A 24,068-nucleotide genomic window follows, 5' to 3' on the forward strand; every position below is an offset into this window, starting at 1 on the left:
AAAAAAAAAAATTCCATCTCTGACTGGTCTGATGGCACAGGCCTGTAATCACAACCATTTCCAAGGCAGAGGCTCTGGCTCAAAATGAAAAGTTAAACCAGGTGTGGTGGTGCGCGACTTTAGTCCTAGCCCTTGGGAGCCAAAGTCGTGAGTTCAGACAAAGCAGAGCTACGCTGTGAGACCTCCTCCAATAAGAGGGTGGCTGTGGAGAGGGTGCTTAGCGTGAGTGAGGTCCTTGCTTCAACTCCTACTGCTGGGGAGAGAGAGAAAGATCCTAGCTGAGATCCTGCTCGTTCCTGCTCATCCCTGTAGCTCGAGGGCTTGCTGAGTCCTAGTAGGTAGGTGTTCAATAATCAATCACCTGTTGAATAAATGCTCCAGACCCGCTGGAGAAATGTCCGTTTGCGGACAGGCAGGAGACTTTGGATTCCGTTCCTATTGGCTGACACAGAACACCGGCTGTCTTTGTGTTCGGCTCTTTAGTTTAGCGGTCCGAAAGACAGGGGAGCAAGGGGTTAAAGCTGGAAGAGGAAGTGATTCAGGGTCAGTGAAGAATTCAGGGTCAGCGAAGAAGTCTGCAAAGCATGCTGTCTGAAGTTTTTTTCTTGGCATTAAAAAAAAGGAGAAGAAGAAGAAGAAATAACACAGCTAGCTCTGCTCTTTGGACTGGAGCTCGCTGAGTCAGGGATTCAAAGAGAGTAGCGCGAGGCTGGGAGCGGCAAAGGAATCTGCAGCAGATGCAGATGCCCCAGGGACTTGGTGTGGCTTGAAGATGCTTCCCTCCATCACTGCCTTTGGCTCAGGAATCAAGGTCAGGGACGGGGAACCAAGTCCAGTTCCCTGGAGCCCGAGACCCAGCCTCTTTTCCAGAGAACATGAGCCATGTTCCTCCCTTGGACTCCACAGAAGGCTCAGCTGAGTGTCCCAGGCGGAGAACGATCTGAACGTCTGTTCGTACCCATTTATTTCCGTTCTCTTGGCTGCACTTTCTGAACCCTGAAGACACTGGGCCGGGGCTCCGTTCTGTGATCTGCTGAGCCTTTGTTCAGTCTCACAAAAGGAAGGGAGGATCGGTTATTAAAGGAACAGATTCTGCGTTCAGGATTCACCCCATATGACATTGCCTTGATCCCTAAAATGCCTCCAGATCGCCGGGGTGGAAGTTTCTCCTTCCTTTTTTCTGTTTTGTTTTGTTTCGTTTCGTTTGGTTATGTTGAGGCTGTTTATGGAGACTGTCACTATGGGGACCGTATCAGAGCAGGTCAGATGGAACACCGAATCCTTGGGTTATTAGTGGCTTTGCCTTTGTACCCGGAAGCATGACTTTTTCACCCCAAACCATGTCTTTCATTTCTTATAAGCACTTACAGTCTCAGCTCCAAGTCAACCACCCTCCCTTTTTGATGGATTGCCAGCGGTTCCAACCACAGAGGTGGTCCACTCCAGGAAGAGGAGGGATGGGGAGACTTGGCTTGGGGCTCCTGACTGGAAACCGTATTTACCAGAAACCCTTTTTCCTTCAGCTACAACTTGGGTCAAGGTTTTAGGGTGTTGAAAGACGCACTATATAAACTACAAACCTAAAGGACCGTGGCTGTTTGGTCCACGGACATAGAGATGGAGTTCAACAAATAAACACAGCTGGTGTGGGACAGCCTTTAGCAAACACTTATCATCCTTCCCCCCACAGTCATCTTCTTGGCCAGGAAGTAGTAGTAATAGTTATTACTGTGATTATAGCATGTTCATACACTGCTAGTGGAGTTGTGGCTATCTGTCAAAGGGAGAAGAAAAAGTCGGACCACATGTCCTTCTGTCTGAATACTGAAGTATTCTCCCGCGTCCTAAGAAAATCATTAGAAATGAGGATGGAGGGGTTGGGGATTTAGCTCAGTGGTAGAGTGCTTGCCTAGCAAGCTCAAGGCCCTGGGTTCGGTCCCCAGCTCCGAAAAAAAGAAAAGGAAAAAAAAAAAAAAAAAAAAGAAATGAGGATGGAGGCCTGCTTGCCGAGAAGCTCAATGATGGTGAAAAAAAGAACAGTGTAACCCCAGGGGGCATTTATTATAGTCTAGTATTAGTAGTGGTAGTAGTGGCTATATGTGTGTGTGCATGCATGAATACATGAGTGTGCATGTGTGTGATATGTGTGTGTGGTGTGTATGAGGTGTGTGTGTGTGTGTCTGTGGTGATGTGTGTGTGTGTATGAGGTGTGTGTGTGTGAGTGTGTGTGTATGAGGTGTGTGTATATGAGGTGTGTGTGTATGTGTGTGGTGTGTATGAGGTGTGTATGTGGTATGCATGTGGTGTGGGTGGTGTATGTGTACATGCATGAATACATGAGTGTGCATGATGTGATGTGTGTGTGTGTATGAGATGTGTGTGTGTAAGTGTGTGTATGAGGTGTGTGTATGTGTGTGATGTGTATGAGGTGTGTGTGTGTGGTGTGGTGTGTGTGGTGTATGTGTACATGCATGAATACATGAGTGTGCATGATGTGATGTGTGTGTATGAGGTGTGTGTGTGTGTGTGTGTGTGTGTGTGTGTGTGTGTGTGTGATGAGGGGGTACAGGGGAGAGGGCATGGCAGGAGACTCCTTTCACCGTGTGCTTCAGGAATTGAATTCAGGCTGTCAGGTTTGTAGAATCCATGGTTTTATGTGCTGAGCCAGTTCACCAAGCCCATGTTTTGTTTTTAATCAAGATGCTTCCATTAAAATAAAAATGATACTGGGAAACCGTTAAACATTCTGCCCTGGGAGAATCCTTAATGTGTAAAGTGTCCAGGATGTGCTAGTGTTTATGAAAAAAGCAACTTCAAAACCTATATGCGTGTATTATGGCAAATTATGCATACACGTGTGATTTGTGGCAAATTATGCATATATGTGTGATTTATGGCAAATTATGCATCTGTGTATGACAGAAAAAGGTTAGTTTACATTCTAAAAAGAAAGCAGCATTTGTTTCTAGGCTGGTTTTCTTCTGTGTGTGTGTGTGTGTGTGTGTGTGTGTGTGTGTGTGTGTGTGCTCTCATCTTGCTGTAAGTTTCCCTTTTTGTTTGTTTGGGTGTTTTTGCTGTTGTTTGTGGCTCTGTGTATCTAATTCAGGGCCTTGCACACTTTAGGCCATTACTATACCACTGAGCTACCTCTCTAGCTTCTGGCTATAATGGGCATTCAAACATATACACTCATACACAGCCATTTTTTTTTTCTAGAGACAAGGTATGTAGCCTTGGTGGGCCTGGAATTGGTTATGTAGACCAGGCTGGCCTCTGTTTCACAAAGATCCACCTGCTCGGCTCCTGAATTCTAGGATTACAGGTGTACATCACCGTGCCTGGCTTTGCCCATGTTATTGAGTGATGACTGTGTACGGGTGGTCTCTCATCCCCTTTGACAGATGAGGACATCAGGATAAGGAGGCTCAGCCATCTGCTCCTTCATGACTACAGCGCGGGGAGAGGAGGATGTGGTTATTTAGGTAGGAGAGACATAGAGCAGACTGTATCTGTTACTTTTCTGATGCTGAGGTTAAAAAATATCAAGGCCAAATCAGGTCACAAAGGAGTCTATTTTTGATTTACCCTTCCAGAAGGGTATCATCCTGGCAGAGACGGAATGGTAGCCAGGGACAGAAGTGGTGGCAGGCATAGGAAGCTGAGAGCTCACATCCTCAACCATGAACACCAGGCAGAGAGCAAACTGGAAGCGGCAAGGCTCAATTCCTGCCCCTAGTGACAGACTTCTTTCAGCAACTTTACCCAAAACAGCGCCACCAGCTAGGCTATCAGATATTCATACAACTGAGCCGATGATACAGAATTTATGAATGGAAAGAAGCCTATGGAGAAGGATGATCATGTGTTCTGGAAACGGGAAAAAAAAAGGTTTCAAAAACATGGAGATAGGGGTTGGGGATTTAGCTCAGTGGTAGAGCACTTGCCTAGGAAGCTCAAGGCCCTGGGTTCGGTCCCCAGCTCCGAAAAAAAAGAACCACAAAAAAAAAAAACAAAACAAAACAAAAACAAAAACAAAACAAAACATGGAGATAGCAAGCTGGAGAAAATGGTTGTCATTTTCGCTACCCTCCTTTGCCTGCTTGTGAATGATGAGGACATGGATCGCAGGCATCACGCCGTTCTAGTTGACGTCACAACCCGAGGGGAGTGGTGAAGGCTCTGCCGTAAGGCGCAGCAGCAAGGGAATAGAGAGCAAAGTCCACAGGAACCTGGAGCCCCTGATCGTGTTCTAAACACCTCTTTGTTTGGGCTGAGGTGGAAGAGTGAAAGAAACGTGCACTTGGGGAGGTGACAGTGCTCTGTTCAAAGCCAGGCCTACCAGGAAGGGAGCTGTACTGCCCCTGCCCATCCTCTCCATCCGGCTAAGACCAGCAGACTCGAACTACTGCGCTTTCACGGCGATCCCAGTGACGTTAAGCATTCCAAGCACCTCTTGATCCACTCAGAGCTGTGAAGGGGGATTTTCAGGGGTGCACTGGGGAGACATTAGCTGCTGGAATAAACACTCCTCCGAGTGTATCTCTACCTCCTCCAAGCATCATCTGATTGAATGATCCCTTCCGTGGTTACCACTTGAGGGGATACAGACTTGTGCATCTCGGTGTCTTCTCTCGGACCCTCTGCATTCATTCAGCTGACAAACATGGGTCAGGCTCAAGGGACACATTACAGCTGTGCTTTGAGATGGCACTGTGTCATTTCCTCCCCCACACCACTGGTTCAAAAAAAAAAAAAAACAAAACCAGTCACATGGCTTAAGAGGGACTCGTGTGATTCCAAGGGAGGCTGGACAATATAAGCAGTGTGCTCAGAAAGAGAGAATGGGTAAGGTGGTTACATAACTTGTTAAGTGTTGACTTACCTGACTAGATCGTAGGTGGTGCAAGGCAGACAGTGGCGTGAAGATGCAGGCCAGTACACCGTAGTGACCAGCCTGGCACCTAATGGAGAACCTTGGGCAAGTTTTTTTTTTTTTTTTTTTTTTTAAGATTTGTTAATTCATTATATATAAGTACACTGTCGCTGTATTCAGACACACCAGAAGAGGTCATCAGATCCCATCACAGATGGTTGTGAGCCTCCTTGTGGTTGCTGGGATTTGAACTCAGGACCTCTGGAAGGGCAGTCGGTGCTCTTAACCGCTGAGCCATCTTCTGGCCAGGGGAAGTGTTCTTGACAGACATGCTTTAGGCTGTGCTGGTCCTACAAGGTCCTGCCTGGCAGGACCTTTTTCCTTTTTGTAAGAATTATTTTCATTACTAATTGAGGTGGGGGTGGGAGAGAGAGAGAGAGAGAGAGAGAGAGAGAGAGAGAGAGAGAGAGAACACATGGGTGTATGTAGTATCTGAGGAGACAGGAGAACACGGGATCTGCAGGAGCTGGAGTTAAGAGGTGGTTGTGAGCTTCCTGGGAGCTGGAAACTAAACTCAGGTCCTCTGCAAGAGCAGCAAAGCCCTCTAATGTCTGAGCCGTTTACCATCCCATCAGCAGGTTTAAGCTGCTGAGGAACAACACTAATGACGAAGGCTCAGTCACCATGTCACCCTCCTCCCCCCTTGGCCTTAGATTTTTCTCTTTTGCATTTTGTTCTCAATCTGCCCAGCTCCAGGCTTGGTGATTGTCCCAGCATGCTTTCTGTTGACTGTGGTAAACACCATGACCAAAAGTATGTTGGGGGAAGGGGTTTATTTCAGCTTATAGCTTACACGTCATCACTGAGGGCATTCGGGGAAGGAACTCAAGGCATGTACTGGGCGTCAGGAAGGGAAACAGAAGCCATGAAGGGGACACTGCTTACTGCCTTGCTCAGGCTGCTTTCTTAAAGCACCCAGGGCCACTTGCCTAGGGATGGCACCACGCACAATGGGTCAGGCCCTCCCACACCAATCAGTAATCAAGAAGATGGTCCGAGGGTTTATCTACAGGCCAATCTGATGGGGGTGGGCATTTCTCATTTGAGGTTCTGTCTTCCCAGATGATCCCAGCTTGTGTCTGTTGACAAAACAAACCAGTACAGTGACTCAGTGATTCATTCCACCTGCGGAGAACAGCTGGCCCAGATGTTCATCACTACTTCTCCATCTTTGCCAACATTTTCATGTACCCCAGGCTGGCCTCGAACTCCCAATGGCTTTAAGCTTCTGTATCCCCTGCCTCTACCTCTTGGGTGCTGGGCTTGCAGCCATTACCTCTGTGCCTGACACACACAGGGCTGATATACCACCGTGCCCGATACACACAGGGCTGATATACCTTCGTGCCTGACACATATAGGGCTGATATACCTCCGTGCCTGATACACACAGGGCCGATATACCTCTGTGCCCGATACACACAGGGCTGATATACCTCTGTGCCCGATACACACAGGGCTGATATACCTCCGTGCCCGATACACACAGGGCTGATATACATCCGTGCCCGATACACACAGGGCTGATATACCTTCGTGCCTGACACATATAGGGCTGATATGCCTCTGTGCCTGATACACACAGGGCTGATATACCTTCGTGCCTGACACATATAGGGCTGATATACCTCCGTGCCTGATACACACAGGGCCGATATACCTCTGTGCCCGATACACACAGGGCTGATATACCTCTGTGCCCGATACACACAGGGCTGATATACATCCGTGCCCGATACACACAGGGCTGATATACATCCGTGCCCGATACACACAGGGCTGATATACCTTCGTGCCTGACACATATAGGGCTGATATGCCTCTGTGCCTGATACACACAGGGCTGATATACCTCCGTGCCTGATACACATAATGCCGAGAATCAAACTTGGGGCTTTATTGTTATTTTGTCTTTTGTTTTTTCCACAGCTGAGGACTGAACCCAGGGCCTTGTGCTTGTTAGGCAAGCGAGCTACCACTGAGCTAAACCACCAGTCCCAACATGGGGCTTTATGTGTGTTAGGCAAGCACTGTACTAATTTGACTACATCCCCAGCTCTCCGTGTAACTATTTTTACTTCAGTCTGGATCTTTGTAACAACAGTGACCATCTAGTCTGGTCCTAGAAGTTGAAAACCTCAACAAAGGCCAGCTTACACTGTGTGTCCCGTTGGTTCTTTTGATATATTTTAGACTGATATATTTTATATTTTTAATTTTACTGTTTAAGGTGTTTCTGTATGCGTGTGCGTGTGTGCACCCCTGCTTGCACCATGAGCATGCAATGCCCATGGAGGCTCAAAGAAGACTTTAAATCCTCTGGAACTGGAGTTACAGAACGTGGTGGGGTGCTGGAGACTAAATGCCGAACCCAGGTCTGGTGCTTTTATTTGAAGACGGAAAATCATTTTGTAGTTCTGGTTGGCCTGGAACTTGCCATGTAGGTCAGGCTGGCTTGAAGTCAAGAGAGCTGCCTACCTATGCCTCGTTTGCACTGTGTTGTTGTTGCTCTTTTCTTTCTTTCTTTTTTTTTTTTTTTTTTTTTTTTAAGATTTATTTATTTTATGTACAGCATTCTGCCTGCATATGTGATTACAGGCCAGGAGAGGGCACCAGATCTCATTACAGATGGTTGTGAGCCACCATGTGGTTGCTGGGACTTGAACTCAGGACCTCTGGAAGAGCAGTCAGTGCTCTTAACCATTGAGCCATCTCTCCAGCCCTGTTGTTGCTCTTTTATCTTAGAGCTAGCATCTTTCTTTCTTTTTTTTTTAAAAAGATTTATTATATTTCTATCAGTACATTGTTGCTGTCTTCAGACACACCAGAAGAGGGCATCGGATCCCATTACAGATGGTTGTGAGCCACCATGTGGTTGCTGGGAAATTGAACTCAGGACCTCTGGAAGAGCAGTCATCGCTCTTAACCACTGAGCCATCTCTCCAGCCCGACAGCATCTTTCTATGCTGCCCAGGCTGGCCCTGAACTCAAGCACTTTAGTGGTCCTCCAGCCTCAGTCCCCAGCAGCTGGGACCATAGGTCTGTCCCTCTCCATTTGTCCCAGCCTTTCTCCAGATTATGCTCTCCGTTCAGTTCCTTCATCAGATCTTGGGTAAGCTCTGCATCTGGTGTTTCACTGGGACCATTGCAATGTCTAATCTGAAGGAGGGATGGGAGGAGTTGGAACTGACCACAGTTTATGTCCTGGATGACTGGAGTTTTCTGGGTCACCATTTGACAGGCTCCATTTGTGGCACTAGATTGTATCTCAGGATCTAATGGTTAGGGAGTGACTCACGAGCCCTACCTTAAGCAGTTACGAGCCATGGGACAAAAGCTAAGGGCAAAGGAAGAGATAAGGTATACAAAGTGCATGGTTTCCATGGGAACACACAACAGGAGGAGGCTCCAAGCCCAGCTTTTGAGGGTGTGTTGCAGAATACCGCCTGGAAAGACAGGGGCTACTTATCCCGAGCCCAAGGTGAGAACTGGCCGTTGGGTATATTGTACAGTCCAGCCCAACCTGAGTGGCTGGCTGGCTGGCCAGCTTAATTCACTGGACGTGAATTCTCCCCAGATGTGCGTATAAAAACTCCCAACAGCTGGCCCGCATGTGAGAAGCCTTTCTACATCTCTGATCAAGATCCCCCAGATGGACAGGATACAAACACTTCTGGTCCAGCAGAACACAGCTGGGAGTTCTCCCAGGTACCTATTAAAAAATCAAAACAAAAACCCCAAGATGACTGTGACAAACCTCAGAGTGAAGGATCCTCTTGGCACCGCAGCCTCGGGCTGTATCACACAGATGGGTGGCCAGTGCTCTGGCCTCCTCCCCTACATGGCTACAAGTCTGTCAGGATGCTGAGTGGTGGGAAAGACTGACCTAAGCTCTGAGTCAAGGCGGCCTCTTTTATTACAAACCACAGTTTTCCGTCTTCAAAAGAAGTCAGTGTGTTCTCTTCCCCCCACCCTCCAGCATCCAATCCTACTTTATGTCCCAATGAATAGAAATTTCTGAGACTCAGAAGCCTCTTTTAGTCTTTGGTATACCCGTCTTTACAAAATCTGGGGCTAGAGAGATGGTTCAGCATTTAAGAGCATTTGGTGCTCTTCCAGAGGACCTGAGTTCAGTTCCCAGCACTCCCACAATAGCTCACAGCTGCCTGGATCTGGAGTTACACAGGATCTGATGTCCACTTCCAAACTCTGTGAACACCTGCACTCATGTGCATATACCCCCACACAAACAAATATAATTTTTAAAAAATTCTAAAAAAAATATTTTAAAATTCTATGCTGGTCTTGAACTTGCTCTGTATTTAAGGATGACCTTGAACTGATGATCCTCCTGCCTCCACTTCTCCAGTGCTGGCATGACAGGCACATCATGCTCAGTTCTGTTTGGTGCTGGAGACTGGTCCCAGGGCCTTCATGCACAGCAGGCTGGCACCCTTACCAACGGATCTACACCCCCAGCCCCAGAAGTTTACCCAGAATTTCTGGAGCAAGCATGTTTCTTTTTTAAACTCTATCTACCTGCCTCTGCTTCCTGAGTGCTGAAATTAAAGGTGTGGGCCACTATGATGGTTTGTATATGCTCTGCCCAGGGAGTGGCACCATTAGGAGGTGTGGCCTTGTTGGAGTAGGTGTGTCACTGTGGGTGTGGGCTATAAAACTCTCATCCTAGCTACTTGGAAGTCAGTATTCTGCTAGCAGCCTTCAGATGAAGATGTAGAACTCTCAGCTCCTCCTGCACCATGCCTGCCTGGATGTTGCCATGCTCCCACCTTGATAATGAACTAAACCTCTGAACCTGTAAGCCAGCCCCAGTTAAATGTTGTTGTTTGTAGGACTTGCCTTGGTCATGGTGTCTGTTCACAGCAGTAAACCCTAAGACAGCCAGTAGCACTCAATTTAGGGCTATAGCTATCTTTTTTTTTTTTTTTTTTGGTTCTTTTTTTCGGAGCTGGGGACCGAACCCAGGGCCTTGCGCTTCCTAGGTAAGCACTCTACCACTGAGCTAAATCCCCAGCCCCAGGGCTATAGCTATCTTAAAACAAAAATAAAAGCAGAGACTGGGGGTCGTCTCAGTATTTCCTGAGCACCCATGAAACCCTAGGTATGCTATCCAGCACTACAGAATATAGATACATATATGCATGCATGCATACATGCATACATATGTGCATGTATACACTCATGCACATGTACACACATACATATATGTGTACATACATATATCTGAACTACTTTAGTAACTTGAGAAGACCATGCTTTAAACAGTTTTCATCATGACTCAATGTCTGACAGAAGCTATTACAGGGAGAAGGATCTGGGGTACAATCCTTCATGGGGAAAGGCGTGGCAGTGAAAGCTGAGACAGCACTAGAGGTAGGGCCTGTCCTCAGGGGCCCACCTCCACCAGCACCACTACCGGAGGAGCCAGTGTTCTAACACAGCAGCCTGTGGTAGACACGCCATTTTCATACCGATAACAGCCCATCTTGTGAGCTCAGGAAGCAGGTCCAGGCTTGTGAATGGGAGGTGGCTCAGGAGCTAAGCGAGCCCCAGTTCCTGGAATAACTGCACTCACTAAGCCCGATGCCTCAGCCATGAGACGTGACTGAAGAAGGAAGGCCAGCTTATGGGGCAGTTCTGAGTAGTGAATGCTCAGACATGTCCTGTACCAGTCAATGAGCAGCCCATCTCCACGTGCAGGGATAAGCTCAGGGCTTCCTTCCCAACCTGCCTCAACTCAGGAGATGCTCATGGGCAACTGCTGTGTGTAAAGGGCTGTGATGAAGGAGGGTGTTGTGTGCTGGTCTTCTGGTCTTCTGAGGCTACTCAGAATCTTTCACTTGGTTCTGTGGACAGATACAAGAAGAGCCAAGTCAGGACGGCCTGTTCATTTCTTCTATGATGATGTGGAATGGAGATGTAGCTCAGTGGGTAGAGTACCTGACCAGACTGCAAGAAACCCTTGATTCCACCTCCCTTCCCCCTACACACTAAACCAACCAGGGCTGGTAGAACACACTGGTAATTCCAGGTCTCCAGAGGTGGAGACAGGAGGATCAGGAGCTCAAGGTCATCTTCAGCTACTCATGAGTTTGAAGCCAGCCTATAAAGCCTGGGTTTATAGGGGTTGGAGAGATGGCTCAGCGGTTAAGAGCACTGACTGCTCTCCCAGAGGTCCTGAGTTCAAGTCCCAGCAACCATGTGGTGGCTCACAACCATCTGTAATGGGATCTGATGCCCTCTTCTGGTGTGTCTGAAGAGAGCGAGAGGGTACTCCTAGAAATATATAAATCTTAAAAAAAAAAAAAAGTTAGCTTAAAAAAAAAAAAAGCCCTGGGTTTGATCCTTAGCACTTCTAAATAAATAGACTCTATCTCAAAAAAACAGAAACAAGAAGAAACAAACACCAGTCAAGCCTGAAGTTGCTCCTGGAGTTAAGGAGATGAGAAGATTGGTGCACGCTTATTCCCAGCACTCAGGAAGCAGAGGTGAATCTTAGAGTTCCAGGCCAGCCTGGTCTACCTAAGAAATTCCAAGGCTACATAGTTAGATTGTCTTAGAACAACAACACCAAATGCACATATTAAGTGCCCATAGAAACCAAGCAGACAGGGTTGGGGATTTAGCTCAGTGGTAGAGCACTTGCCTAGTTCAGTCCCCAGCTCCCCCCCCAAAAAAAGAAAAGAAAACAAACAAACAAACAAACAAAACCAAGCAGACAAAGCTTAGTTATCCGTCCCCAAACACTGACTTATAGTCATCTTATTATCATGTTGAGACATGTTCATGTTGATAAATGCCTTCATCGAGCATCCACTATGGTCTGAGTGCTAAAGACTTACATGCAAAAAGCATACAGGAAGAAGTTTACAAGGTCTCGTCAGGAAAGGTTGTAGCAGACACCTGAAGTAAGGAGTGAACAGAAGCACAAAGAGGCCACTGATTTCTGCAAGATGAAATTCCCAAGTCTGTGGGCAGGTTGGGGTTGGGTAAAATCCTGTCTCCTGAGAGGAGTCTAGATTCCTCAATGCAGAGTCATCTGTGGCAGGACGTGTGTGTGTGTGTGTGTGTGTGTGTGTGTGTGTGTGTGTGATGCATGCATGGGTGTATATGCACGAAAATGTGTGCACAGGTATATTCGCCCATGATTCACACATGGTGATTAGAGGTTGGTATTGGGATGCATTTATTTCTCAACTGCTCCTCCATTTCATTTTATTAGACTTACTTATTTTGTACATGGGAGTTTTGCCTGCACACCTGTGGGCTTGGTGCCTACAGAGGTCGGGAGAGGGCACTGAATCTGCTGGAATTGACAGATGATTGTGGGCCACCATGAGGGTGCCAGGAAAGGAATCAAACCTGGGTCCTCTGCAAGATCAACGAGTGTTTTTAGTCACTGAGCCATCTCTCCACCTCCGGTTTAATTTTAAGACAATCTCTCAGGGAACCTGAGGCTTGCCATCTTGGCTACTACCCTGGCTGACCAATGAGTCCCAGCGTCTTCCTGTCTCCAGTTCCCAGCACCGCAGTTAAAGATGCGTGCCTGCCTTTTCCATGAATGCTGGGGATGTGACTCTCGTCCTGACACGTGTGTAACAAACACTTTGCCCACCGAGACATCTCCCCAGCCTCCATGAACTCACAAGTTTCTATATCAACAGGAACAGAAAGATGGGGGAGGTGGCTAACAGATGGCAGACCAAGCAGGCTTTGGTCATTGGTGTTAAAACTTTTATGATGGCAGATACTGAAATGTTTTTCAAAACTGATAGGAATGATGATCTAGTATAAAGAGAGAAGCTGATGACCAAGAAGCTTCCATGTGCTAAGAAGGGTGGGCACAGCATATATATATATATATGTGTGTGTGTGTGTGTATATATATGTGTGTGTGTATATATATGTGTATGTATATATATACATACATATACATATATGTGTATGTGTATATGTATGTGTATATATAATATATGTATATATTATATATATTACATATATATACTTTTTTCTGAAGCAGGGTCTCACTCTGTAACTCTGGTCCTCCTGGAACTCACTAATGTAGACCAGGCTGGCCTTGAACTCACAGATATCCGCCACCAGCTTCTACCTCCCAAGTGCTGGGATTAAAGGTGTATGCTACTGCATCCTGCTGGTCCCTTCATTTTAAAAGCAGGAAAGGCTCCTGTGGGGCTAACTCTTGTGTCTGTGAAGTGTGAAGCAAGGTCTTAGGCTTAGGGTTAAATGTGAGAGGGCAAAGGAGGAAGCTTGAGAAACTCCCATTTTACAGTGTGAGGAGGAATGCTAGGATGGCCAGGCTCAGAGAGTCTGTGGATGTCAAGTAAAAATGATGGGAGTCACAGTGAATTCTCCAGAAATGGTCGAACATTCTGGTGCAGTGTCAGGGGGACCACAGAGGGTCACTGGGGTGAGTCGGTTGAAAAGTGAAGAGGCAAAAGGTTAATGTATGTTTACAAGTATGACCACTGTTACTAAGTGTGTGTGTGTGTGTGTGTGTGTGTGTGTGTGTGTGTGTGTGTGCTTGTGCACCTGTGTGGTAGACATGAGAATTTGGCAGGGTCACAGGTATGCAAGTCTCCCTGATGCTAAAGGAATGCTCCTGTGTTAATAGAGGAGGAGGTTAAGGGTCAGGTTTGAGATCTCTGAGCTCTCAATGAAAATAGATGTCTTAGTTAGGGTTTTACTGCTGTGAACAGGCACCATGACCAAGGCAAGTCTTCTAAAGGACAACATATATTTGGAGCTACAGGTTCAGAGGTTCAATCCATCATCATCAAGGCGGGAGTGTGGCAGTATCCAGACAGGCATGGTGCAGGAGGGGTTTAGCGTTTTACATCTTCACCTGAAGGCTGCTAGCAGAATACTGGCTTCCAGGCAGCTAGGACTAGGGTATTAAAGCCCATGCCCTCAGTGACACACCTACTCCCAACAAGACCACACCTATTCAAACAAGGCCACACCTCCAAATAGTGCCACTCCCTGGCCAAACATATACAAACCATCACAATAGACAAGCTGGTAAAATCAAGGGAGCCATGCCTGAGAAGAGAGGAAGAAAACTCCTGGGTAGAAATCAGTAAGGGAGAAGTGATATTGAGAATGCCCTTTGCTTATAGACGCTGAAGTGGTAAAGGCGCGGGAGCCCGCTAGTCAGTTCATGACAGCCATCAGGAGTGGCATTTGGAACAGCGAGTGTGCACACGATGAGGTTACAGGCTGCAGGACAGGGTCGAATCCTGCCTCAGCCTCCTAAGTGCTGATGTTACAGGTGTGCTCCACCATGCCTGGCCAGGTTAGGAACTCAGAGCGAGGGAAGTGGGGCTGGAGAGACAGTTCACTCTGCAAAATGGTCCTTTGCAAGAGTGAAGAGCTGACTTTTGAAGGTCTTGCCTTACACCCACAAGGACCTGAATTTGATCACCAGAGCCTGTGTAAAAGGCAAGCACGGTAGCATGCAGTTATAATCCTAGTGCAGAAAAAAAATAATAATCCTAGTGCAGGGCTGGTGGGGCAGCAGGAAGCAGGATCCCTGGAGTTTGATGGCCAGCGTGCCTAGCCTAGTTGGCAAGCATATGGCCAATGAGCTCCTCTTTCAAAAAAAAAAAAAAGAAAAGAAAAAGAAAAAGAAAAAGAAAAAAAGAAAGGTGGATGGCCATCCTGAGAAGACCCAAAGTTGACCTTTGGTTTACACACACACACACACACACACACACGCACATGCACACACGCACATGGGGAGGAGTAACAAAACTAAAAATATTTATAGTGCTTGTCTCTACCCAGAGTCTGTAGGCTGTCACTTGCAGCCTTCACATTCACATAGGAGGTGACAGATAAGGTGAGATTTGTCAACCTGCAGACCGGTCCAGTGATCTGTCCCATGAATAAAAGGATGAGTTGGCTAATCAGATGTGCTCTTGGGAATCTGAACTATGAAAGCCATAAAGCTGTCGGTTAACAGAAGCAGGTGCAGGGGATAAAGACCGCCAGGAATGGGCCCAATACCTGTTAAAGCATTGACACTAGCATCTGGCTAGAAGCTAGCTGAGGAGCCCCGGTTAGAAGAGGCAACAGAGGGGTTGGGGATTTAGCTCAGTGGTAGAGCGCTTGCCTAGGAAGCGCAAGGCCCTGGGTTCGGTCCCCAGCTCCGAAAAAAAGAACCAAAAAAAAAAAAAAAGTATTTCAACCTGGACATGAAGATCATAAAAAATATAATGGGAACCCACATACACTGCACATTGTTAAAAGAATTTAAAAAATACAAAACAAGGAGTCCATGCTGGGGAAAGGATATGGTCAAATGCTTGGACCACAAAAGACACACACATCAGATTCACAAGAGCATGCCGTTGGTGAATGCAAACTTGGACAGCAGTTAAACACTGGCTACATATCCAGTGCCAGAAGCTGCTGCCACAGACAGGACTTCCTGCAGAAAAGAACATGTCTAGCGTACCTCAAGAGCTCTGGGGAGCTGGTTGTGCAGTGGCCTCTAAAGCCTGTGGAACAGGAAGCCAAGTCCTGATTCAACACAACTTCAGACCATAAAATGCAGTTACTGAGGAAACCGGTCTCCTTAAAGTATAATCTAAGCTAGCCATTTCCACTGGGAAGGTAGTGGGTCGAGGAAGAACACCTCTTCCACAGGACCTGTGTCAGGCAGTTCTCACACATCTGAAACTCCTTCTCCAGAGAAATCTAATACCCTCTTCTGGTCTCAGCAAACATCAACACACATGTAGCATACACACATGCAAACATGTCATTTGTTTTTTGGTAGACAGGGTTTCTTTGTGTAGCCCTGACTCTCCTAGAACTAGCTCTGCAGACCAGGCTGCCCTTAAATTCATTGAGATCCGCCTGCCCCTGCCTCCTGGGTGCTGGGATTAAAGGTGTGTGCCACCCCCACCCAGCAAAATGTAATAAATTTTTAAGACTTTAATCTTAACAATATGTATATGGTGGCGAGTTATCTGACACCTGATACCAACCCTGACCCACACATACACAGACATGCACGCAAAGAAACATTTAATTTTAAAGTTATTATAATAGGAGGGCGCAGGAACCTGCACAGGGGCACATACTCCATCTCTACCAGGGAAGCCCATTTCAGATTATTTAGTTGTGTGGGAAACGGCTGTACAAACATACCTCAGTGGGCTTGTGGGAGCGGGTTCTCAGGAGTCGGTCCTCTGGGTGGGCTCCGGGGACTGGAGTCAGGTTGTCAGGCATGGTGACATGTTGTTTTGCCTCTGCAAAATCTCTAACCAAAGGCCCTGCTTCCGCTGTTTCTGCTGCCTCTTCTTTTTTTTTTTTTTTTGGTTCTTTTTTTTTTCGGAGCTGGGGACCAAACCCAGGGCCTTGCGCTTCCTAGGCAAGCGCTCTACCACTGAGCTAAATCCCCAACCCCGAAATACTTTTTTAAAAATTATCCATTTATTTCATGTACACTGACACTGTCTTCAGACACACCAGAAGAGGGCATCAGATACCATTACAGATGGTTGTGAGTCATCATGTGGTTGCTGGGAATTGAACTCAGGACCTCTGGAAGGGCAGTCAGTGCTCTTAACCCCTGAGCCATCTCTCCAGTCCAAGGTTTAAATACTTTATCTGATGTTTTTGATCTGGTACATCTGTGGCAAATCCAGTCTGTACCAATGAGATTGCACACGTCCCCCATTCCCCTGCCCCCGTCTGTAGTTTGAGGCTTCTGAAGTATTGAGCACAAAGCCTTGGCAGCAAGTGTAGTTATTCTCTTGAGAGGCTCCACCAGGTGATCAGGAAGAGGAAACACCAAGGGTGATAAAAGCTGATAGCATTCCAGATAGAGCTCCGGAGTGGGAACATGACTGTGGTCCAGTCTGACCGTTCTTGCATGGAACGAGGCTTCTTAACTGTTGACTTAGGTCTTCACGCATATGTGGCAAACAATTTACTCTAGAGCTGTCTTCCCCCAGCTCCCAGCTAGTATAAGAAATCTCTCAAAGGGTTTAAAGCATGGAATCAATGGGCTTTAATTGGTTCTGGGGCTATGAATGTGGACTCTGGTTCTAGACTGCTTCAAACTAGACTCTTAGGTTTGGACATGTTACTTAGACCCTCTGAGAATAACTGTAGCCATCGTACAAGGTAGAAACAAAAATGGAAAAACTACAGACAATACACTTTGGAAATGGCTTTCTGGTAATCTTTTCTTTGGGTGTGACTTATTTCATGCTTTTTTTTTTTTTTTTGTTCTTTTTTTTTCCGGAGCTGGGGACCGAACCCAGGGCCTTGCGCTTCCTAGGCAAGTGATCTACCACTGAGCTAAATCCCCAACCCCTTATTTCATGCTCTTATCCCTGGCTTTTGGGAGAGATATGATCTCCTCTTTGCTGCTTGGTTCTTCATGATCTCTTCTCTCTAAGCCCATGACTGAGCATACCCATCTCAACATCTTGTGCTTTTAAATACCTTTATTTGCCACTCATTAGCGGCAGGCTTCCACCCAGTTCCTTACTGGGCCTCTCCATTGACGTTTCCAGTAGGCATCTCGAATAGAGCAGGCACTTACCCTCCCTACCTTACCCCACCCTCCCCACCGCACCCCTCCCCACCCCATCCCTATTCCTCTTGCAGTCTTGCCCAGTTCAATAGCAAATCTTTTCACTGTGAACTCAAGTCCTTAGCATCTTCAACTCCTTCCTACTTGCCATGTTGCCCTGGTAAAACATCAATGAACATGAGAATACAGGTGTGCCTGGCCTTCTTCAGGACCATTTATTTATCTCTGCTGCATGACTTTCGAGAGGCTCCTTACTTTTGGGACGCCCTGTTCTAAGGATCTGGAAAAGGCTTAATGGAGTCCAACACAGAGGAAGTGTCCCATTGGTGCGGTTGTGTGTGTATGGATGGTGAGAATGTGTGCATGTACACGTGTATAGGTGTGCTGGCCTGTGATTTGCATACGCAGGGCAGAAATCTACATCAAGGTCTTATACTACCTTATTGTTTTGATGCTATTAATCCCTGGCTGACCTTGAACTTATAGACAGATCTGTCTACCTCCACCTCCTCGGTTCTGGGATTAAAAGTGCATGTCATCTATGATAAGGTACTTCTCCGCTGGTGAAATGAGTCAATCCAAGTCAGATTAAAGTAGTCATAAATACAGGTTTATTGGGAAACTACTCTTGGGCGGGCACATTCACTGGCCCAAGAAACAAGGCCAGGGAAGGTGCTCTGGGGAGGGAGATTGGGGAGGGAGAAGAGGGAGAAAGAGTGCACACAGGGAGAGAAGAGAGAAGGAAAGGGGGAGGGGAGACCAAAATGTCTGGATTATATAGGGAAGAGCTTCTGGGCTGGAAAGTTCAGGGTAGAGGGCAGGATATGACAGATAGGGACTGAGGGATGCTGGGAGAACCTGAAGGCCAGGCCTGCTTTGGTATGTAAAATATGCACCTCAGCGCCTTGTCCTGAGTCTAAAACCCAGTATCTTACACCTCGATCCACCTTACTTTTCTGACACAGCGTCTCTCACTGTATTTGTTTTCTCTCTCTACAGTCCTGGCTCTCCTGTAGCTTGCTATGTAGAGTAGGCTGGCCTTGAACTCCCAGAGATCCTCCTGTCTCTGCCTTCCGAGTGCTGAGATTATAGGCATATGCCACCAAAGGCCTTCTCACTGGATCTGAAGTTTGCCATTTGGCTAGGCTGGCTGGTTACCAAGCCCAAGATCCTCCTGTCTTTCACACAGCATCAGGAATTACAAGTAGTGCACATGTGAGCCTGGCTTTCCCATGCTGTCGATCCGAAATGTCCTTATGCAAGTAGTTAGCACTTTACCCACAGTGCACCTCTCTAGCCCCAATATGAGTGCTTTAAAAACATTCCTGTGCGCATATAGGTGTTTTCTGTCTGTTTACATGCAGGAATGCCTGTGTGTGGAAACCAGAGGGTGACCTCAGGTATTGTTCCTCTGACATCGAAATAACTGTCTGGGACACACAAATAGCTCTCTGAGGCTCTCCCTCGACACCTTGTCATCCAGCACACAGCAGGCTCACTGCAGTGTGGGGACCCGGGTCAGAGCTTGTTGCTGTCCACACAGAATTCAGGCTGGCCTCAGTGGCTTCTGTGGAAACACAGGGATCTCTGCTGTCACTGTCCTGTGTGCTGACTGACGATAGACACACGGTCTGCTCCACACCCACCTTCAGCTGTCTGATCAAACATTACTTCCTGAGTTAAAGCCCGCTTGAACCATGCTCCAAATTCTCTCCACACAGTGCTTGTCTGTCTACCTGCTCTATCCACTCTGGTTTTCCACATCTCAGCCCCAACACGTTACTAGAAAGGTTAACTGTCTCCAGCCAGGTTTCAAGCTCGAAGAGGCCCTAACTCAAGGGCAGAGGTGCTTACCCAGCATGCAGAAGGCTCTCTCTATTCCTGGAAGTGAAATCTCACCCACAAGCTCTATGCCAGCATGGGCTATTTTGCTCATAGCTGTAATCTCTACAGGCTGCCTACATAGTGCTTGGCCAATAGCTACACAATAAATACTTCCGGCATAATGACTTTCTAAGCGCCACTCCCTTCTCTGAACTCCTGTAATTCCAGTCTGTGTCATTCTTGAGGGACTTACCTGGATGCTTTCTCTGCTGGTGGCTGTCCCTGCAAGCTTTCACTTGACTATGATCATGCTCAGAGGCCTTGGGCACAGTTTGCCTCAGATGAAGTTCTATGACCCCTTCTCATGACCTGATATGACTCTAAACGGGGGTGGGGGGAGCAAGCTGTATAGGGGATTATTATAAGCAAAATGTGCAACTCTAGGTCTCTTGAGTTCCTTCAGATAACAAAACAAAATTTACTCTTTTGAACAGCCAATTTTTGGTTGGGGCTGCGATTCAATGGAAGAGCATTAGCCTAGTATGCCTGAGACTCTATGTTCAATCTTCAGACCTGAAAACAAAGGGATTTCTGAGTCACTATATGGTTCGAGAGAGCGACTCATTAGGGAAGAGGGCTGATTCTCTGCAGATGATGTAAAAAAAAAAAAAGTATATGGAACAGCCAGCATTTATTGAATCCAAATGTTCTAATCATTTTACCCCCTTGCCTTCCTACAACTACTCTGGTAGCTATGAAGTGCGGGCAGGAGATCCTTATGGCTTATCCACCTGTCATCTTTTGGTACCTAAAGGCAGCCCGCCTGGTCGTGATAGCTGGTGTTCAGCAACAGGGGCGGCTGAGCCAGGTCCCCCTGCAGGTTCTCCTCGCTCTTTGGGGGCCGGGCCTCGTCCAGTGCGCCAGTTCCGGGTCCGGGTGGGGCGAGGAGGGCCGGTCCCTTCCTAGTTTCAGCGCCTTCCGCATCCTCTGCTCAGGGGAACCAGTGAACCGCTCCACCCTCAGCTACCCCGCGGCCTGCAGCTGCAAGAAGCGAGGCTGACAGTCAGAGGAGAGACACAAGCAGCCGCTGTGCCCCCGGAACACCGCAGCCCTGGTCGCGCAGGACCGTTGCGCCTGGCCCGCCCCTCCCTCTACAGGACACGCCCACCCGACCGCAGGGTCCGCCCCCGTCCCCGCCTCCCGCGCGGCGCTCCATACTTGGCGATCGCTGCGGCCCCGCACGCTCATTGGTCGCGAGCTGGCGGCTGGGGGGCGGGCCGGGATGGCCGGGGCGGGGAGGAAGGTGGTGGCTGCCCGGCGCGGGGGGGAGGGGGAGGGGGGCGCTGACCCGGATGTTCACTCTTGGGCACCCGGGGAAGTGGAAGCGCCGGGCCCTGCTGCGGGGGGGAGAGCCACAGACGCCGGGACTGGGACCGTCGCCGCCGCCGCCACCATGGTAAAGAGACCCCCTCATGGCTCTATCCCGGGACCCCCTCACTGCGGGAGCTTGCGTCCACTCTCTCGCCGACCCGCCGGCCCGGGGAGGGTGGGGATCCGGGGTGGGGGAGGGGCGGGGTCCGGGACCTTAGGCAGACGCCACTCTTCGGGTCCTGAGTGGGCGGCGGGAGGTCCTTATAGCTTATGACCTCGCCTTGGGCTCCATGTGAAGCCGAGTTCTTCCCCCGCATGTCCAGACTAGTCTCGCTTATCCCAGGCTAGACCTTCCTTCCCTCCAAGCACCCTTCTCGCAGGCCTTCATCCCATGGGCTGAACTTGGGCCCCTGCCTCGGTCCCAGGGCCCAAGCTAGGACCGTGGTTTTCACTCCTGTGGCCCAGTCTAGGCCCCTTTCCCCAAACTCTTCTCTCCATGGCCCCAGCCTGCGCCTCGACGATCCCTTTCCAGTGAACTCAGCCTAGGTTTGTTTCCTCCACCCTGATGGACTCTCCTCTCCGTGGTCCTCAAGTCTGCCCTCTCTATTCCGACTGTGTTCCCCTCCTGCACCTCCCTACCCCCAGCTCCCCCCCACCCCCGGCCCTAGCGGTCCCCTTCCCCCGACTTCTCACGACTTAAACCTAGCCTGCGTCAGCCCTGCGCTGCTCTTACCCTCACCCTCCCATCTAGACCCTGCTTGCTCGGTGTCCTGCTCCTAACCCAGGTGTCCCCTCCCCTGTTCCTAGGAGGCTCTTCCTTGGCAGCCTCTGGTGAGCGGGGGAGAGCCCCAACCAGGGTGGGGGTAGTCCGGGTGCTGTGCCTTTCCTAGGCTTGCCCCTTTCTGGGGAGGCCGCTTAGGTTCGGTGTGAGTGAACAAGCGAGCAAGGGAGAGAAGGGCGGCATCTGTGTGCCCGGAAGGCAGAGCAGGGCATTTCCCTTGGGAGGCCCTAGAGCAGCTAATACAGCGCGTATTTAGGGGTGCCCTGCCTGAGTCGGGGAGCAGAGTGCTGACGGTGGGTAAGCCAAGTGGACAGGGGTGAACTCACAATCGCTCTTGTGAGGCCACAGCCTTGGGGCTGGGGGACACCAAGCTCAGCAGCCCATCCTTCAGCCTGGACATGATGCATCCTAGCAGGCGCAGCCTTCCTTTCCCCCTGAACTGTCAGCTTGTAAGGGTTGGAACTGCTGATTATGGAGGTGCCGCTGATCAGGTGAGCGGCCCGAGAACTACCTCACTCTACTCATGGTGTTTGTTTTGGTAATGAAGTCAGGCCTCTATGCTCATAACTTATTTGAGGAGCCCTAGGTGTGTCGTTCCCCCCCTCCCCCATATCCCTGCACCCCCTAATCCATCTGGATACCTGCAGAGCAGGCCCACCTTCTAGGTGGAAGGGCCAGAGAGCTACCTCACGTGGTCAAGGAAGCCTTGTAAGGTAGACTGAGAGGGAAGGCCATCCACCTGCTTCATGCAGAACATCACAGCCTTGCGGAGGGCTCCCCTCCAGTAGGAGTGGATTTTGGACCCTAGATGGTTTTGAGGAGCCCTGTTCCTTGTTTAATTCAGGGTGCAGCCATTGAGTTGGGGGTGACTAAATCTGATTGGCTAATAAACTTTCTATATATCGATTTAAAAGCATAGGCAAAGACTGTTTTTCATACTGTTGCTCTTGGCTGAAAACTGGCCTGGGAGTCTGAAACCCTGATCTTAGTCTGCACGGGGAAGGACTTGTCCAGGACAGTTTTGGGTGAGATTCTTCAAAGTAGACTGAAGTTTTCTATGTGTGCCCCCAGCACGGAAATAGGAGAGGGTGCCAGGAGAGGGTGACCAGATGGGACTTAGTCCCCCAGAGTCCTCTAGGCCTTTGCTTTCTCCGTTTGACAGGGTAAAGAAAAGCTGGAGCATTCATTGTAACTGACTCAAAATGTTGTTCAGTCTGTGCGAGACTCTTGGGCAGTGAAAGCATGCCCAGCAAGCAGCCTCCAGGCAGCCATCTTCCTTGTATGCTGTGTATATCTGATATAATGACACTCTGCAAGAACCATAATGACGGGATGCTTGGGCACGGCCGCGGAGGGCAAGCACTCATCCCTGCAAACTGTGGGTGGATCCCCTGTTAGGAGACCGCCATTGGGAGACAGTAGTATAGCCTGTGCACCTGATCCCGGCTCTCTGGGGACAGAGATTGTGGCCTTGTGTTTTCTGTCCCTGTCTATCTGGTCCTAGAACAGTGCCTAGCTCTGAGCCATTTGACTGGGGAGGCTGGGCCTGGCGCCACATACCTGTAATCTCAGCTGTTTAAGGCATTCAAGGCCATCTCGGGCAACACTGAGAGTGAGACCCTGTTTCAGTGAAAACCAGGAGATTGCTTGGTGTGATCTGGGATGTGTCTATGAGCGCAGCCACTCGGAGGTTGACACTCCTTCTCATGAACTTGTTTTTCAAGTATCCTAGTCCCCTGAGTGGTTTCTGACTGCCTTATAGTCAGGTTCATACTATGCTAGAACAGTCCGATGCCTTGGTGTGGGTAGTTTGGACAAACCAGAAGTGGTGGAATGGGGCTGCATCGTAGATAATGAAGACAACCATGGGTTGGTTTGCAGCGGGCTTGGTGGTAGAGCAAGTGGCTAGCCAGCTCCAGGGTGCCCACTGAGGGGAGAGACTTTAAATGCATTTGACTTGGAGTGGAGTCCACGGTTGTTCTTGGAGACAAGTCCACTGTCCCGATAAGAGTGCATAGGCAAATGGGGTTTATTTACATCCCCTCAGCAGGCAGTCTTACGACTGTCCCTAAGTGCTTTACAGTGTCAACGCACCACAGAGCTCTGGCTTCTGACTTTGAGGTTATTATTCTGAGCATTAAGATGCTGGTGCTCAGTGGTGGGGCTGGGACAGTGAGAGGCCAAGGAGGCTCCTTAGGACCTGTTGCTCACAGATGGCACTGATGACAAGAGCTGGTAGGAGAGGTCCTATTGTTAAAAGGGGAAATGGAGTAGACTGCAATGTATCTTGGTGGGCTCCTCCTGTGAATAAGATCCGGAGAGATGCTCAGGGGTTAAAGGTGACTGCTGCCAAGCTAGGGGAGCAGAGTTCAATTCCTAGAACCCATATGTAGAACCAAGTCTTCCTCTAACCAGCATACTCACAGAGTCCTGTCTCCCTTCCCCCAATAAGTAAATAAATAAGCAAACAGTATAACTTTAAACAACTTCCTGTGTAGTTGGACTTAGAGACCTTGTGTATGCTTGTTCTGTTCAAGTAAACGCAGCCAGTCTCCTTTTGATAAGTA

At 48.6% G+C, this 24,068-nt stretch overlaps 1 protein-coding gene and 2 long non-coding RNA genes across 9 annotated transcripts in view; 1 reads left to right on the forward strand and 2 right to left on the reverse strand.

The window, feature by feature from the left end:
* The window catches only part of LOC120103017 (uncharacterized), an 11,385-nt gene extending 9,913 nt beyond the window's left edge, over nucleotides 1–1,472 (reverse strand). The window contains exon 1 of the long non-coding RNA XR_005505064.2: nucleotides 362–1,472. This is a non-coding gene — a long non-coding RNA (uncharacterized LOC120103017). The remainder of the gene's footprint in view (nucleotides 1–361) is intronic.
* A 4,219-nt stretch (nucleotides 1,473–5,691) lies between these two features.
* LOC134487024 (uncharacterized) lies at nucleotides 5,692–20,419 on the reverse strand. Its single transcript, XR_010066708.1, has 2 exons — nucleotides 19,603–20,419; nucleotides 5,692–10,800 (listed from the first exon to the last, which is right to left on the reverse strand). It is a non-coding gene; the product is annotated as an uncharacterized LOC134487024 (long non-coding RNA).
* The window catches only part of Capzb (capping actin protein of muscle Z-line subunit beta), a 100,005-nt gene continuing 96,355 nt past the window's right edge, over nucleotides 20,419–24,068 (forward strand). For 2 of the 7 annotated variants that reach the window (XM_006239175.5, XM_039109681.2), the window contains exon 1: nucleotides 20,862–21,992. In XM_006239175.5, coding sequence (XP_006239237.1) covers nucleotides 21,900–21,992 — 93 coding nt within the window. In that variant the 5' untranslated portion in view covers nucleotides 20,862–21,899. Of the gene's footprint in view, nucleotides 20,806–20,861; nucleotides 21,993–24,068 lie in introns of those variants that run through there. The other 5 variants (XM_006239177.5, NM_001005903.1, XM_039109682.2 and 2 more) reach the window with 5 other exon arrangements.

The sequence above is a fragment of the Rattus norvegicus genome, chromosome 5 (genome assembly GCF_036323735.1).
Source record: "Rattus norvegicus strain BN/NHsdMcwi chromosome 5, GRCr8, whole genome shotgun sequence".
Lineage (NCBI taxonomy): Eukaryota > Metazoa > Chordata > Mammalia > Rodentia > Muridae > Rattus > Rattus norvegicus.